At 38.2% G+C, this 18,055-nt stretch overlaps 1 protein-coding gene across 1 annotated transcript in view; it reads left to right on the forward strand.

Annotated features, from left to right (window-relative positions):
* Positions 1-18,055, forward strand: part of AQR (aquarius intron-binding spliceosomal factor) — a 133,330-nt gene that overhangs the window by 84,340 nt on the left and 30,935 nt on the right. Inside the window, exons 23-24 of the mRNA XM_037834363.1 lie at positions 9,451-9,561; positions 10,663-10,772. Of these exons, the coding sequence (XP_037690291.1) occupies positions 9,451-9,561; positions 10,663-10,772 (221 nt within the window). The remainder of the gene's footprint in view (positions 1-9,450; positions 9,562-10,662; positions 10,773-18,055) is intronic.

Below are 18,055 nucleotides of genomic sequence, written 5' to 3' on the forward strand. Positions count from 1 at the left end.
ACCAGAGTGATCTCTCGGCTCGTTTTGGAATCTCTCTGCCACTGAAGCTTATTTCATTTCCTTTCATATCCCCCTTTTGGTCAAGAAGATGTTCTCCGTCCCACGATGCCGGGTCTACATTCCTCCCCGGGAGTCATATTCCACGTTGCCAGGGAGATTCACTTCCCTGGGTGTCTGATCCCACGTAGGGGGGAGGGCAGTGATTTCACCTTTCAAGTTGGCTTAGCCAGAGAGAGAGGGCCACATCTGAGCAACAAAGAGGCATTCAGGAGGAGACTCTTAGGCACAAATACAGGGAGGCCTAGCCTCTCCTTTGCAGCAACCGTCTTCCCAAGGGTAAAACTTATGGTAGAGGGCTCAACCCATCAAACCACCAGTCCCCTATGTCTGTGGTCATGTTAGCAACCATGGAGGTGGGGTAGGCGAATACCCCTGCATTCTCCACAGGCTCCTCAAGGGGGCACTACATCTTTTTTTTTTTTTTTTTTCCCCTTTTTTGTCTTTTTTCTTTTTTTTTATTTTTTTTTTTTTTTTTTTTAACTTTCCCTTCTTTTTTCAAATCACCTGTATGAAAAAAAAAGTTAAAAAGAAACAAACATACAATAAAAGAGCATTTCAAAGAGACCATAGCAAGGGAGTAAGAAAAAGACAACTAACCTAAGATAACTGCTTAACTTCCAACATGTTCCTACTTTACCCCAAGAAAGTTACATAATATAGCAACATTTCAGTGAACTTGTTCCTACTACAACCATCAGAAATTAACAGACCATAGTCATTTCTGGGCATCCCCAGAACGTTAAATAGCTTATCTGTTCTTCCTGGATTATTGTTCCCCCTTCCTTAATTGCTCTCTACTGCTAGTTCCCCTACATTCTACATTATAAACCATTTGTTTTACATTTTTCAAAGTTCACATTAGTGGTAGCATATAATATTTCTCTTTTTGTGCCTGGCTTATTTCGCTCAGCATTATGTCTTCAAGGTTCATCCATGTTGTCATATGTTTCACCAGATCGTTCCTTCTTACTGCCGCGTAGTATTCCATCGTGTGTATATACCACATTTTATTTATCCACTCATCTGTTGAAGGACATTTGGGTTGTTTCCATCTCTTGGCAATTGTGAATAATGCTGCTATGAACATTGGCGTGCAGATATCTGTTCGTGTCACTGCTTTCCGATCTTCCGGGTATATACCGAGGAGTGCAATCGCTGGATCGAATGGTAGCTCTATATCTAGTTTTCTAAGGAACTGCCAGACTGACTTCCAGAGTGGCTGAACCATTATACAGTCCCACCAACAATGAATAAGAGTTCCAATTTCTCCACATCCCCTCCAGCATTTGTAGTTTCCTGTTTGTTTAATGGCAGCCATTCTAACCGGTGTTAGATGGTATCTCATTGTGGTCTTAATTTGCATCTCTCTAATAGCTAGTGAAGCTGAACATTTTTTCATGTGTTTCTTGGTCATTTGTATTTCCTCTTCAGAGAACTGTCTTTTCATATCTTTTGCCCATTTTATAATTGGGCTGTCTGTACTATTGTCATTGAGTTGTAGGATTTCTTTGTATATGCAAGATATCAGTCTTTTGTCAGATACATGGTTTCCAAAAATTTTTTCCCATTGAGTTGGCTGCCTCTTTACCTTTTTGAGAAATTCCTTTGAGGTGCAGAAACTTCTAAGCTTGAGGAGTTCCCATTTATCTATTTTCTCTTTTGTTGCTTGTGCTTTGGGTGTAAAGTCTAGGAAGTGGCCTCCTAATACAAGGTCTTGAAGATGTTTTCCTACATTATCTTCTAGGAGTTTTATGGTACTTTCTTTTATATTGAGATCTTTGGTCCATTTTGAGTTAATTTTTGTGTAGGGGGTGAGGTAGGGGTCCTCTTTCATTCTTTTGGATATGGATATCCAACTCTCCCAGCCCCATTTGTTGAAAAGACCATTATGGCTCAGTTCGGTGACTTTGGGGGCCTTATCAAAGATCAGTCGGCCATAGATCTGAGGGTCTATCTCTGAATTCTCAATTCGATTCCATTGATCTATATGTCTATCTTTGTGCCAGTACCATGCTGTCTTGGCAACTGTGGCTTTATAATAAGCTTCAAAGTCAGGGAGTGTAAGTCCTCCCACTTCGTTTTTCTTTTTTAGAGTGTCTTTAGCAATTCGAGGCATCTTCCCTTTCCAAATAAATTTGATAACTAGCTTTTCCAAGTCTGCAAAGTAGGTTGTTGGAATTTTGATTGGGATTGCATTGAATCTGTAGATGAGTTTGGGTAGAATTGACATCTTAATGACATTTAGCCTTCCTATCCATGAACATGGAATATTTTTCCATCTTTTAAGGTCCCCTTCTATTTCTTTTAGTAGAGTTATGTAGTTTTCTTTGTATAGGTCTTTTACATCTTTGGTTAAGTTGATTCCTAGGTACTTGATTTTTTTAGTTGCTATTGAAAATGGTATCTTTTTCTTGAGTGTCTCTTCAGTTTGTTCATTTCTAGCATATAGAAACATTACTGACTTATGTGCATTAATCTTGTATCCCGCTACTTTGCTAAATTTGTTTATTAGCTCTAGTAGGTGTATCGTTGATTTCTCAGGGTTTTCTAGATATAAGATCATATCATCTGCAAACAATGACAGTTTTACTTCTTCTTTTCCAATTTGGATGCCTTTTATTTCTTTGTCTTGCCGGATTGCCCTGGCTAGCACTTCCAGCACAATGTTGAATAACAGTGGTGACAGCGGGCATCCTTGTCTTGTTCCTGATCTTTGAGGGAAGGCTTTCAGTCTCTCACCATTGAGTACTATGCTGGCTGTGGGTTTTTCATATATGCTCTTTATCATGTTGAGGAAGTTTCCTTCAATTCCTACCTTTTGAAGTGTTTTTATCAAAAAGGGATGTTGGATTTTGTCAAATGCTTTTTCAGCATCTATTGAGATGATCAATTGATTTTTCCCTTTCGAGTTTTTAATGTGTTGTAATACATTGATTGTTTTTCTGATGTTGAACCATCCTTGCATGCCTGGAATGAACCCCACTTGGTCATGGTGTATGATTTTTTTAATGTGTCTTTGGATTCGATTTGCAAGTATTTTGTTGAGGATTTTTGCATCTATATTCATTAGGGAGATTGGCCGGTAGTTTTCCTTTTTGTAGCATCTTTGCCTGGTTTTGGTATTAGATTGATGTTAGCTTCATAAAATGAGTTAGGTAGTGTTCCATTTTCTTCAATGTTTTGAAAGAGTTTGAGTAAGATTGGTGTCAGTTCTTTCTGGAAAGTTTGGTAGAATTCCCCTGTGAAGCCATCTGGCCCTGGGCATTTATTTGTGGGAAGATTTTTGATGACTGATTGGATCTCTTTGCTTGTGATGGGTTGGTTGAGGTCTTCTATTTCTTCTCTGGTCAGTCTAGGTTGTTCATATGTTTCCAGGAAATTGTCCATTTCTTCTACATTATCCAGTTTGTTGCCATACAGTTGTTCATAATATCCTCTTATAATTTTTTTAATTTCTTCAGGATCTGCAGTTATGTCACCTTTTTCATTCATTATTTTGTTTATATGGGTCTTCTCTCTTTTTGATTTTGTCAGTCTAGCTAGGGGCTTGTCAATCTTGTTGATCTTCTCAAAGAACCAACTTTTGGTGATATTTATCCTTTCTATTGTTTTTTTGTTCTCTATGTCATTTATTTCTGCTTTAATCCTTGTTATTTCTTTTCTTCTACTTGGTTTAGGATTGGTTTGCTGTTCATTTTCTAGCTTCTTCAGTTGATCCATTAGTTCTTTGATTTTGGCTCTTTCTTCCTTTTTAATATATGCGTTTAGTGCTATAAATTTCCCCCTTAGCACTGCTTTTGCTGCATCCCATAGGTTTTGGTATGTTGTGTTCTCATTTTCATTCGTCTCTATATATTTAGCAATTTCTCTTGCTATTTCTTCTTTAACCCACTGATTGTTTAGGAGTGTGTTGTTTAACCTCCAGGTATTTGTGAATTTTCTAAGTCTCTGATGGTTATTGACTTCTAATTGTATTCCATTGTGGTCAGAGAATGTGCTTTGAATAATTTCAATCTTTTTAAATTTATTGAGGCTTGTTTTATGTCCCAGCATATGATCTATTCTGGAGAAAGTTCCGTGAGCACTAGAAAAGTATGTGTATCCTGGTGATTTGGGATGTAATGTCCTGTAGATGTCTGTTAAATCTAATTCATTTATCAGATTGTTTAGGTTTTCAATTTCCTTATTGGTCTTCTGTCTGGTTGATCTATCTATAGGAGAGAGTGATGTGTTGAAGTCTCCCACAATTATTGTGGAAACATCAATTGCTTCCTTTAGTTTTGCCAATGTTTCTCTCATGTATTTTGTGGCACCTTGATTGGGTGCATAGACATTTACGATTGTTATTTCTTCTTGCTGAATTGCCCCTTTTATTAGTATGTAGTGGCCTTCTTTGTCTCTCAAAACATCCCTGCATTTGAAGTCTATTTTATCTGAGATTAATATTGCTACACCTGCTTTCTTTTGGCTGTAGCTTGCATGAAATATTTTTTTCCATCCTTTCACTTTCAATTTCTTTGTGTCCCTGTGTCTAAGATGAGTCTCTTGTATGCAACATATTGATGGTTCATTTTTTTTGATCCATTCTGCGAATCTATATCTTTTAATTGGGGAGTTTAATCCATTTACATTCAACGTTAAAACCGTGAAGGCATTTCTTGAATCGGCCATCTTATCCTTTGGGTTATGTTTGCCATATTTTTCCCTCTCTCTATTAATATCCTTTATTGTACCCATACCGAATCTCTTTAGTACTGAACCTTTCTCCAAGTCTCTCTGTCCTGTCTTTGTTTCTCTGTCTGTAGGGCTCCCTTTAGTATCTCCAGTAGGGCAGGTCTCTTGTTAGCAAATTCTCTCAGCATTTCTTTGTCTGTGAAAAATTTAAGCTCTCCCTCAAATTTGAAGGAGAGCTTTGCTGGATAAAGTATTCTTGGCTGGAAATTCCTCTCTCTCAGAATTTTAAATATATCGTGCCATTGCCTTCTCGCCTCCATGGTGGCTGCTGAGTAGTCACTACTTAGTCTTATGCTGTTTCCTTTGTATGTGGTGAATTGCTTTTCTCTTGCTGCTTTCAGAACTTGCTCCTTCTCTTCTATGTTTGACAGTGTGATCAGTATATGTCTCGGAGTGGGTTTTTTTTGGATTTATTCTATTTGGAGTTCGCTGAGCATTTATGATTTGTGTATTTATGTTGTTTAGAAGATTTGGGAAGTTTTCCCCAACAATTTCTTTGAATACTCTTCCTAGACCTTTACCCTTTTCTTCCCCTTCTGGGACACCAATGAGTCTTATATTCGGACGCTTCATATTATCTATCATATCCCTGAGGTCCATTTCGAGTTTTTCAATTTTTTTCCCCATTCTTTCTTTTATGCTTTCATTTTCCATTCTGTCATCTTCCAGGTCACTGATTCGTTGTTCAACTTCCTCTAGTCTTGTACTATGAGTGTCCAGAATCTTTTTAATTTGGTCAACAGTTTCTTTAATTTCCATAAGATCATCCATTTTTTTATTTAGTCTTGCAATGTCTTCTTTATGCTCTTCTAGGGTCTTCTTGATTTCCTTCATATCCCGTCCTAGGGTCTCATTGTTCATCTTTAGTTCTTTGAGTAGCTGCTCTAGGTGTGTCTCTTCTGGTCTTTTGATTTGGGTGCTTGGGCTTGGGTTATCCATATCGTCTGGTTTTTTCATATGCTTTATAATTTTCTGTTGTTTTTGGCCTCGTGGCATTTGCTGTCCTTGATAGGGTTCTTTTAGGGTTTGTAGACCAGTTGAAGTCCTTATCTCTAGTTTATCAGATGTACAGCTTCGTGGAGTACACTTTCTCTAACTAACCAGTAGGTGGCGTCCACGAGCCACCTGTTCTCCACAAGCCAGATCTCCCCTGCTTAGCCTTTTTGGTGAGTGGGGGAGTGAGTCTTGTGGGGCCCAATTGGTGTCCCAAGCTTGCGTGTGTAGTTGGTGTTGCCTGCCCTGTATGTGGGGCGTGTTTCTGGGCAGTCGGGGAGGGGGGGTGGCCCTAACAATCAAATCTCCCTGATGATCCTAGAGTTTTAAAGCTACTGCAATAGTCTAATCCTTCAGTTCAGTCCTGCCACAGTTTGTCTCTGCCACTGACCCACAAGTCTTTGGTATTGGCGTATGGCTCCTGAGACTTGCAAGTGGGCCCCTCTTCCAGGCTGTGCACCCCGGGTCCTCTGTTGAGGGATGACTGTGCTATGTCACAGGTGAGTGCCGTCCCCCCAGGGCAGTTCTGGGCTGCTGGGCTGTGTTGGGAGGCTCCCAGTCTGCTCAAATGATGGCTGAATGGGGCTCTGTTAATTCACACTGCTCCCCCTTCCCAGCTCTGGGACATTCAGCTGAGGTTGCAGGGAAGGCTAATGTCCACGCCCAGTTTTGTGGTGTGTGCCTGTTATTTGAAGCACTTCCGTCACACTGGGTTGTCTGGGGCAGCTCTGGGCTATGGGGCTGGCGATGGGCAGGAGTGTTTCCTGTCCACCAGGATGGTGGCTGTGAGCGGACACCCCCCTTTTCTTGGGAAGTTGTGTTGTTTAGTGAATTTTCTCAGCCACTGGATTATTGCCTTTTGTCTCAGAGCTCTCTTATTTCTGCTCTTGACTTGACGTGCCCAAATTTCAATTCTTTGAAGCTTTCTGTATTGAGCTTCTTAGAGTAATTGTTTTAGAAAAAGCAAAAAGGATTTTAAAAAAAAAAAAAAAAAAAAAAAAACGGCCCTCCTCAGAGATCTAATGGGTTATTGAAATGCTAATAGACAAAGCAACCAGGGCCATTAAGGAAAGGTGCCCTGGGCAGAGAGATCAGCCTTGCTTCGGGATTTGCATATGCGCCTCAAGGCCTGATCTCCGCCCTTCCCCTTTCTGTGTTCACCAGAACTCCAAAAATCCTCTGCTTTTACTTTGGAGCTTCTCGTGTTGTTTTCCTTCTATGCCCGTCTCCTCTCTGCTGGGCTGGCTGCTCTCAGAGTCTCTGGTGTCTGGCCTCAGTCTATCTATGGTTGGAGTTTGAATCAGTAGAATGAGTTTCCGATGAGAGCAGCCACTGCAATTCTCCCTTCTCCTTCCTGGAGCTGACAGCCCCTCCTCCCCCGGGACTGAGCCTGGCAGGGAGGGGCGCGGGTCCCCTGGCCGCAAAAACTTACAGATTTCGCTGATCTCAGCAGTTCCACGTTTTCATGAGTGTTGTATGAAGTATGCCCAAAGACAGATTGCTCTGTGGTGTCCAGTCCACGCAGTTCCTGGCTTTTTACCTACTTTCCTGGAGGAGTAACTAAAACATACAGCTCACCAGTCTGCCATCTTGCCCCGCCTCCGCTTCATGTATTTTGAAGCTTTATGGATAGGTGCATGTTCCAATTTGCTAAAGCTGCCCTTATACAGAATACCAGAAATGGATTGGCTTTTATAAAGGGGATTTATTAGGTTACAGATTTATAGTTCTAAGTCCATGAAAATGTCCAAATTAAGGCATCAACAAGGGGATACCTTCACCAAAGAAAAACCAATGGTATCTGGAACACCTCTGTCAGCTGGGAAGTCACGTGACTGGCATCTGCTGGTTCTTTGCTCCCAGGTTCTGGTTTCAGAATTGCGTCCTCCAAAATGTCTATGGGCTACTGTCTCTCTTAGTTCTCTCTCCCACCTCCTGTGCATTCTTGCTTGTTCTCCAGGACATTTCTCTCTAAGCATCTGTGAGTCCTCTCTTAGCTTCTCTGGGGCAAACTTTGGGCTTCATCTCTTAGCTCAGCATCTCCAAACGTATTTCTGTCTGCATCTCCAGGTGTTTGGATCTCTGTGGGCTCTCAGCTGTGTTAAGGACCCCAGTGATCTAATTAGGACCCACCCTGAATGGGCAGGGTCACATCTTCATGGTAATATTAGATCAAAAGGTCCCACACTACAAGATTGGATTAGAAGGTCATGACTCTTCTGGGGTCCGTAATAGCTTCAAACCAGCAAAGTGCATATACATTCAGTGTTATGTCTTTTAAAATTGACCCTTTTATCATTATGTAATGTCTTTCTTCATCACTGGTAATTTTCTTTGTTCTGAGGTCTACTTTGATATTAATATAGCCACTCTAGCTTTCTTATGATTAATGTTTGTATGTTATATCTTTTTCCCTCCTTTTACTTATAACCTGCCTATCAGAATATTTGAAGTCAGTTTCTTACAGACAGCATATAGTTGGGGCATGTGGTTTTATGCATTCTGACAGTCTCTGTCTTTTAATTGGTGTGTTTAGACCATTTACATTTAATGTCACTATTGGTATGTTTTGATTTAGGCCTACCATTTTATTATTTGTCTTCTGTTTGTTCCCTCTGTTTTGTGTTCTTCTGTTTCCCCAGCCTTCTTTTGGGTTGACAGTTTTTAGTGTACCATTTTAATTCAACTATTATGGGGTTTTTGTGTTTTGTATTTTTACTTTATTTCTTTTATAGTTTTTTATTCATGGTTGCTCTGGAAGTTACCATGAACATACCAAACTTTTCAGTCTACTTAGAATCAGTATTTTATCATTTTAAATTGTATGGAGGATCCTTAATTCCAGATAAATTCTTTTACCTTCCCCTTTTATATTGTCTTGTGTTATATCTGCATACATTGAAAATGCTACCAGGCAATGTTAGAATTTTTGCTTTCAACCATAAAACATTTTTGTAAACTCAAGAGGAAAGAATAGTGTATTATTATATTTACCTTGATTAGTACCATTTCTTACTCTTTCTTCATTCCTGATATTCTGTTTCCTCTTGTGTCATTTCCTTTCTTTCTGAAGAACTACTTTTGCCACTTATTTTAGAGCAAAACTGCTAGCAGTGAATTATCTTAGTTTTCCTTTATGTGAAGACGTCTCATTTTCCTTCATTCCTAAAAGCTATTTTCACTGCATGTAGAATTCTGGGTTGACATTTCTTTACTCTCAGCCCTTTAAAAATGTTGTTACATTCCCTTCTCACTCCTTGGTTTCTGATGAAATGTCCTTTTGGTATGTGTAATGTTTCATTTTTCTCTGCTCTCAAGATTTTTTCTTTGTTTTAGTTTTTGTCTGTTTGGTTATGATGAGTCTAGGCTTGGATTTCTTTGGGGTTATGCTGTTTAGGTTTGCTGAGCCTCTTGAATCTGTAGGTTTATGTCTTTTGCCAGATTTGGAGAGTATTCAGACACTATTTTATCACACATTTTTTCTACACTGTGTTCTTCCCTCTTCTTCAAGTTCACTGACTCTTACTCTCTTCTGTCCATTCTATAATTGAGCCCTTCCAATGACTTTTTAAATTTTGGTTGTTTTATTTTTCATCTTTAAAATTTCCATTTTCTAACAATGTGGTAATTTAGTAATTGGCTCTGTATTCATCCCCATTTTAGGTTGTGGGCCCACCTGGTACAGGAAAAACTGATGTGGCAGTCCAAATCATATCCAATATTTACCATAATTTCCCAGAGCAGAGGACTTTAATTGTTACTCATTCCAATCAGGTAAATGCTTATGTGTTTGTGTGTGTGTGTGGCAGAGGGGGAGTTAGGCAGGGAGGAAGAAATAGAGGGAAGGAAAACAATCTCTTATTTCTAACAGATAGGGGCAAAATTGGAAAAACTAAGAATAATATTGGCTACATGGTCAAATATTTGGATTAAATTGAATTGCCATTTTTTTCCCTCCCCTATGCTAATCTGGAGCCTTTACTTTGAGATTGGAAGCATTCGCCCTTTACCCTTTGTAATAGTATTTTTCTTCATTTAGTAGAATGAATAGTACTGAAAGACCAACTCCAAAACATTTATACTGGATTGAATTTAATACCTTTATGAAATAATACATGAATATCTGTATTACATTGAAAGATTGCTTGAATGGGGACTAATTTTTAAATGAAACTTTTATTAGTGTATATTTCCATACTATGAAACATTTGCCTTTCTTCACAACCCAAAACTACAGCAGTTCAGATAGTAATTACTGGGACTTAAAAGGACCTAAATGTGAACATTTCATACGTAGAAAGGGTTGACTTTTTAATGGGTTTCATCAGAATTGTTTGCCATAAATAAGTGCTCTGCTCTCTGTTGTATAGAATACTTAAGACTATGGGCCTAAGATTTGAATGATGCACTCTAACTTTCCACTTTGTGGTCCTTTTGATGTATTCTTTTTACTACTCTCTGCCCATGAGTTCTTCCCCAACTGCAATCCATGGAAATGCTGTTGAATGAAACAAAACTTGGTATAGATTAATAATTATTTTAAGTATTATAACTAAATGGGGAAGATAGCAGCTGAGACAGAACCTTCATTTTTCACAAATTGGAAACAGAGGTTTAAATGGGTTGGTAGTCTTATGGTTTATAGTTACTCGTTTGGCCAAGTATACATAGACAGCAGTTTCAGAAATCAATAAAAGTACTATTTTGCTTAAATTGTAAATGATATAATGTGAGACCTGTTTCTCTCTGTGTTTGGTTTTGATTCTTCTCTGACTGGGCAGTGCTCATTCTTTTCTATCCTTATTTTCTGTTATTTTTGTAGGAGTCTGCTGATTCCTTAGAACACACATTTATCTTATGTGCTTTGTTCTCCAGGCCCTGAACCAGTTGTTTGAGAAAATCATGGCTTTAGATATTGATGAACGCCACCTACTGCGACTTGGTCATGGAGAAGAAGAGCTGGAGACAGAGAAAGATTTCAGCAGGTGAGCAAATGGGGGTCAGTTTTAAAATGGTGTACAAAATAAAGTTTAACCATCTGTGCCGGTTTGAATGTATTACGTCCCCCAGAAAAAGCCATATTCTTTGATGTAGTCTTGTGGAGCAGATGTTTTGGTGCTGATCAGATTTGAATGGAAATACGCCCCACTCAACTGTAAGTGATAACTGATGAGATATTTCCATGGAGGCTTGGCCCCACCCATTCAGGGTGGGCCTTGATCAGTGGAGCCATGTACATGAGCTGATGGGCAGAGGGAACTCAGTGCAGCTGTGAGTGACGTTTTGAAGAGGAGCTACAGCCAAGAGGGACACTTTGAAGAAAACACAAGAGCTGCAGAAGACAGACAGTTTGAAGATGGCTGTTGAAAGCAGACTCTTGCTCCAAAGAAGCTGAGAGAGGACAAATATCCCAAGTGCAACTAAGAGTGACATTTTTGAGGCGCTGCAGCCTAGAGAAGAACATCCTGGAAGAAAGCCATTTTGAAACCAGAATTTTGGAGCAGACGCCGGCCGCGTGCCTTCCCAGCTAACAGAGGTTTTCCAGACGCCATTGGCCATCCTCCAGTGAAGGTACCCAGTTGCTGATGTGTTACCTTGGACACTTTATGGCCTTAAGACTGTAACTGTGTAACCAAATAAACCCCCTTTTATAAAAGCCAATCCCTCTCTGGTGTTTTGCATTCTGGCTAGAACACCATCTCTTCTTTTTCATCATTAAAGAAATACCAGAAGAAGAGAACACTGAAAATCCAGCTTAATTCTGAAAGGATCTAGCATAGCTTACTACTAGGCCATGGTTTGACTGTAGCATAGTTTACCTACACTATGGTTATGATCTCCCTCAGTTCCACTTCTGTGTGTTTGTATCATTGTTTCCTTGTATATACAGTTAATTCAATGAAAAGAGTTACCTCCTTCAGCTTTTAAAAATTGCCAGTTACATTTGCTTTCTGTTTATTGAGGTCTTTTTTAATGTTGCCAGTTCACATGCTTCAAAGCTGTATAACTTTAGATGATTCCTTCTGCATCATTTGAGAAGATTATGTTTTGTTTTTTTCCTACCTTCACTCTGTCAATTACATTGATTTTCTTATGTTGAAACACCCCTTGCATTCCTGGGATAAATCTCACTTGATCATGATGTATAGTCCTATTAATATGCTGCTGGATTTGGTTTTCTAGTATTTTATTGAGGATTTTTGCATCTGTATTCAAAAGGGATATTGGTCTGTAGTTTTCTTTTGTTGTAGTATCTTTGTCTGGTTTTGGTATCGAATAATACTTAAATCATAGGGTAAGTTAGGAAGTGTTAATCATTACCCTGGTGCCAAAACCAGATAAAGACACTACAGCATATAGATGTATCATGTTTTTTTAAATACATTCTGCCAATATGCCTTTTAATTAGAAAGTTTAATCCAGTAATATTTAAAGTAATTACTAATAAGGAAGGACAGTCTACCATTTTGCTATTTGTTTTCTGTATTTTCTTAGGTTTTTTCCCTTCCTCGGTTCCTCCACTGCTATGATTTTTGTTATTTTTCTAGTATTTTGTATTTAACTGTTTTCTAGTTTATCATTTTGATTCCCTTTCTTTCCTTTTCTGTATTTTTTTAGTTATTTTCTTTATGGTTACCTTTGGCTAACCATTGAATAATCTCAACTTAGATTCAATAGTATACAAGCACTCTGCTCTTACCCATCTTTGTTTCCTTCCCTTTCTGTTATCATTGTCACACATAACATCTTTATATCTTGTGTGCTTGTTAACAAAGATACATAATTATTATTTTATGCATTTGCCTTTCAAATCAGATAGGTAAAAAGAGGAAGTAAAACCAAAAGTACGATACTGGCTTTTATATTTCCCTACGTACTTACCTTTACTAGTGTTTTTTATTTCTTTGTTTGATATTTCTAACAAAGAAATATGATTTCATGTGTATCTGTAAGACTCCCTTTAGCATTTCTCGTACAGTAGGTCTACTAATAAAACTCCCTTAGCTTTTATTTTTCTGGGAATGTCTTAATTTCTCCTGTATTCTTTTTTTCCCCCACTATTTTTTAATGCAATTTATTGATATATATTCACATACTGTACAGTGATACAGTGTACAGTACCATCATTCATCACCACAATTAATTTTTGAACATTTTCATTACTACAAAAAAAAAGGATAATAATAAAAATAAAAAAGAACACCCAAAACCTCCCATCCCTCCCTATTATTCATTTACTTTTCATCCCCATTTTTCTACTCATCTGTCCATGCACTGAATAAAGGGAGTGTAAGCCACAAGGTTGTCACAATCATACTGTCACACCATGTGAGCTAGATAGTTATACAATTGTCTTCAAGAATCAAGGCTACTGGGTTGCAGTTCAACAGTTTCAGTTATTTCCTTCTAGCTATTCCAATACACTAAACACTAAAAAGAGATATCTATATAATGCGTAAGAATAATCTCCAGAATGTCCTTTCAACTCCATTTGAAATCTCTCAGCCACTAAAACTTTATTTTGTGGGCACCCCAGCAAGTTCATTCTGTGTGGTGTTATGAATCTGTTGGCCTCCAGTGGTGCTCTTTTTCCTGCTGGCCAGCAAAATCTGGGTTTGTTTTGGTACTCTGCTTTAACAGTTGGGTCTTCCGTATTTCTCAGCCAAAATGGGGCTGGGTTTCCATACAGGGCATGTAGCCCAGCTCCTTTGGTCCTAAGAAAGAATCTGGAGCATCTTTTTAAAAATGTTTCAATTTCCTTGCACCTTCTGGACTGTCCAGCAGATGGCACTGTTCAGTAATTTAATTGTCCTCTGAAGCTGCTTTGCTGGCCAAAATGTGGCTTGATGTAGGGCTCCACCTATGGCAAAGTACTCCTTCAACTGATCCAGTACTCCAGCTGTCCTCAAGGCAAGGGAATGGCCACCAGTTGCTCCTTCCCTCAAGCATGAAAGTGCTTTCAGACCCAGAGCTGAAATCACAGTCTTTGTCCACATTTTCTCAGTCTCTTTGTCCCTCACTGCCCTGGGCCTTGGGATGTTCTCCACTGCCCCCATTGGGTCTACAGTGGTGGGGACAGGTCTCACTGCTATGAAAGATTTTATAGTTTATTCTGTGGTGGGAGTGGTCCCATTTGCTGTTTTTGTGTCTTTCCCACCCTGAGACTGAATGAGGGTGAGGAGAGAGGACCAGCTAGTCTGGGATGGAAGATTCCTACTTGATATTTCTTCACTTTCTTCAATTTTTCATTTGCAGGGTCCTTTTCCAGTCTATATCCTCTTCCAGAGTTTCAAACAATTCAGAATTGTCCTTTTTTCATTGAGTCTCTGGAAAGAAGTTTGCAGTAGCTGTTTACATCACCATGTTGATGACATCATTCCTTTCCTGTATTCTTAAAGAAAAGTTTAGCTTTTGCCAGATACAGAATGCTAGTTGTTATTTTTTTCCTTTCATCACTTTAAATATGTCATCCACTGCTCTCTGGCATTCATTGCTTCTAGTGGAGAAGTCTGCTGTTAATCTTATTGACCATCCCTTGTGCATGACAATTTGTCTCTCGCAGCTTTCAAGGTTTTCCCTCTCTTTAGACAGTTTGACTATATTGTTTGTTAATGTGGATCTCTTTGAGTTTATCCTGCTTGGAGTTTGTTGAGCTTCTTGCATGTGGAATTCATGTCTTTCGTCACATTTCATGAGTTTTGACTATTAATTTTTCATATATTTTTTCTGCCCCTTTCTCCCTCTTCTCTGCTTCTGGGAATTCAAAAATGCCATGTTGGTCCACCTGATAGTGTCCCACAGCTTCCCTAGCTTTGTTCACTTTTCTTCATTCTTTTCTCTTTCAACTTTGAAAACCAGATAATTTTAATTGTCGTAGCTTCAAGTTCACTGATTATTCTGCCTGTTCAAATCTATTGTTGACTCCCTCTAGTGAATTTTTTATTTTAGTTATTATACTTTTCAGCTCCAGAATTTCTATTTCATTTTTTATTATAATTTCTATCTCTAACTGATATTCTCATTTTGTTCATATGTTGTGTTCTTAGTTTTCTTTGCTTCTTTATCAGGGATTCCTTTAGTTCTTTGAGCATGTTTAAGATGGTTGATTTTTTTTTTTTTTTATTTAAAATCTTCATTTATTAAGTCCAGTATCTGGTTTCTGTCAGTTTCTTTTTTCCTCTTCAGTGAGTCTTTTCCTGTTTCTTTGTGTTCTTTTTGATTTTTGTTGTTGTTGGAAATTGGACATGGGAATAATTTCATGTGGTAATTCTGGAAATCAGGTTCCACCTTTTCTCCAGGATTTTCACTTCTTGATTGCTAAAGGCTATAATTGTTCGTTTGTTTAGGGATTTTTCCAAACTGTTTTTCCAAAGGCTGTATTCCTTGTTCTATGTGGTCACTGAAGTCTCTGTTCCTTTAGCTTGTGTTCAACCAGTGATTTGACAAGTTTCCTTGAAAAACTGGAGATAAACAACAATAACAAAAATACCTCTACTAGTGTTTGCAGATTGGTTCTGCATTGGGGCATTGCTTTAACACTTAGACAGACTTTTTATAACTCTGCCTTAGCTTTCATTTCCTGCTTACAGTGAACCTAGAAATCAGCCTGTGGAGAAAGGTTAAGGTCTTTCCAGGTCTTTTCCATGTGTTCTGTCCTGGGTATGCATATGGCTTTCTTAATTTCTCACTGTACATATGTGCTTTTTGAATGCCCTGAATTCCCAAAGAAACTCTTTCCCTGACTTTTCTTCCCAGGCTCTAAATGGTCTGGTCTATTGTGTGTTTCAACTATAATCTTTTGATGCAGGCAGCTACAGGATTTTGTTCACTTTATATTGTCTTTAAGCAATGCCTACCACTTTTCCATCCTGAAATGGGATCTGAGTTAGGTGAAAAATATATGAGTACCTCTGATCAGTCCTTTGGATAGCTTCCAGACAGGTTAAAACAGACAAGCACAATAATTTTTGAATAAGGTCTGCTCTGCTTCTCCAGAACCAGGGATCAGTCTTACACTAAGACTTGCCACTGAGTCAGGGCAGAGATCAGGAGGGATGGTAAGGCAAGGGCAAGTAAAAAATACCACAAAGCTTTCCTACCATTTTTAAGTTACCTTTTTCCTGATTCAGCATTCACTTGATTGCTATAAACCTTTCACTATTTCCCTGAACAAATTGGTTCTGACAGTTTCTGCTTGTTTTTCGATGTTTATGTCAGGAAGAGATGTTTGGAGCTACCTACTCTGTAATTTTGCTGACAACACTGCTTACTTTTTCACATTTCATCCAGACATTTAATCTGCACATGTTTTAGGTACCCATTAAGAAGGTAATTTATTTAATGAAATGCAAACTGAAAGTAATGACTGTATAAGCTCTGGGATTGTAAGTATTATTTCAGGTATTTGTTGCCAGTTTAGCTTTAATTTATATTTAACATTATATATTGTATATTGTCTAAATTTTCAGAAGTTAAATTTCTCCTGCCATTAGTATTTTAAATTTTTTACCTTCAAAGTTGCTTTATAATAGTTCATTTGTTTTATATTTAAATTCATTTTTAAAGCACAACTTCAGGCAATAGACAGAATTAATGGCTGCACGTATTTAATACATCTTTTGGCTATTGAACATGAACTTTGTTTAAATTGATCATAGACATCAGAAAAACTGAAAGTGCATGCAATTATTATGCATTATCTATTTTGCCTTGTTGTATTACCAAGCTCACTGAACTGTTAATTTATATAATGTTGATTATGTTGCAGAGGGCAAAGAACAACACACTGTAAGTTATTTGGGGCTCTAGAGTCTTAACTTCTGGTCATCCAGGTATACTTCATTGAGTTCTTCACATTAGTGTTTCCTTATACTAAAGCTAACTTACCAAAATGAGTTAGACTCTGAAATCTAATAACTCAGAACGCAGTGAACATATGGGTATTAATGAAATGCTTAATACTCTAATTATAATTATATTGTACTGGAATTTATAGTTTTTGAATATTACCATATAGAGCAGATAAAGAGTTTTTAAAATGATTTCAGGTGCTGCCATGTTTCTAGAGGAAAAAAGTAATTTTTGCCTTCTAATACACAATTCAAGCCTTAGTTAGGTTTTATTAGTATATGTGTGTGCACTTGTTCAATTGTGCATATTCTTTTACCCTCTCTTCTTTGTCATAATTAAAAAGAAAAATAGTGATTATTGTTGTGTACTAAAAGTAATACCAGTTTACCTAAAGAAAAAATTTTACAGTGAAGTAGTCGAAAGGGAGGGTATCATCCATGACTCCACTGTTCTAGTTTGCTAATGCTGCCAGAGTGCAAAACACCAGAGATGGATTGGCTTTATAAAAGGGGGGTTATTTGGTTACACAGTTACAGTCTTAAGGCTATAGAGTGTCCAAGGCAACACATCAGCAATCGGGTACCTTCACTGGAGAATGGCCAATGGTGTCTGTAAAACCTCTGTCAGCTGGGAAGGCACGTGGCTGGCGTCTGCTCCAAAATTCTGGTTTCAAAATGGCTTTCTCCCAAGATGTTCCTCTCTAGGCTGCAGTCCCTCAAAAATGTCACTCTTAGTTGCACTTGGAATATTTGTCCTCTCTCAGCTTCTCCAGAGCAAGAGTCTGCTTTCAATGGCCGTCTTCAGACTGTCTGTCATCTGCAGCTCCTGTGCTTTCTTCAAAGTGTCCCTCTTGACTGTAGCTCCTCTTCAAAACGTCACTCACAGCTGCACTGATTTCCTGTTTGTCCGCTCATTTGTATGGCTCCACTGATCAAGGCCCAACCTATGGGTGGGCCAACACTCCATGGAAATTATCCAATTAGAGTCATCACTGTGGGGCACATCTCCACAGAAACTCTCAGTCTAATCAACAGTGATAGCATCTGCCCACACAAGATTACATCAAAGATAATGGCGTTTTGGGGGACACAATATATTCAAACTGGCACATCCACTAACCTAAAACAAGTTTTTATTAATCTTTTTTCAATAATCAGCTGTAAAAAAAATAGTTTTGCAGATTTTTTTAGTAGTATAATTCTAGATTTTAAAAATAATTGAGTAAATTGAATAAATAGTAATTGAGTAAATAGGGATTCATTGTATAGTTCTTTTAAAGTTTAGCATTCTGTCACAAGAACTTTGCATTTCATTACTGTGCCAGTTGGATATATTATGGCCCCCAAAATGCCATGTTCTTTGATGCAGTCTTGTGGGAGCAGATGTATTAGTGTTGATTAGGTTGGAATCCTTTGAT

The sequence above is a fragment of the Choloepus didactylus genome, chromosome 4 (genome assembly GCF_015220235.1).
Source record: "Choloepus didactylus isolate mChoDid1 chromosome 4, mChoDid1.pri, whole genome shotgun sequence".
Lineage (NCBI taxonomy): Eukaryota > Metazoa > Chordata > Mammalia > Pilosa > Megalonychidae > Choloepus > Choloepus didactylus.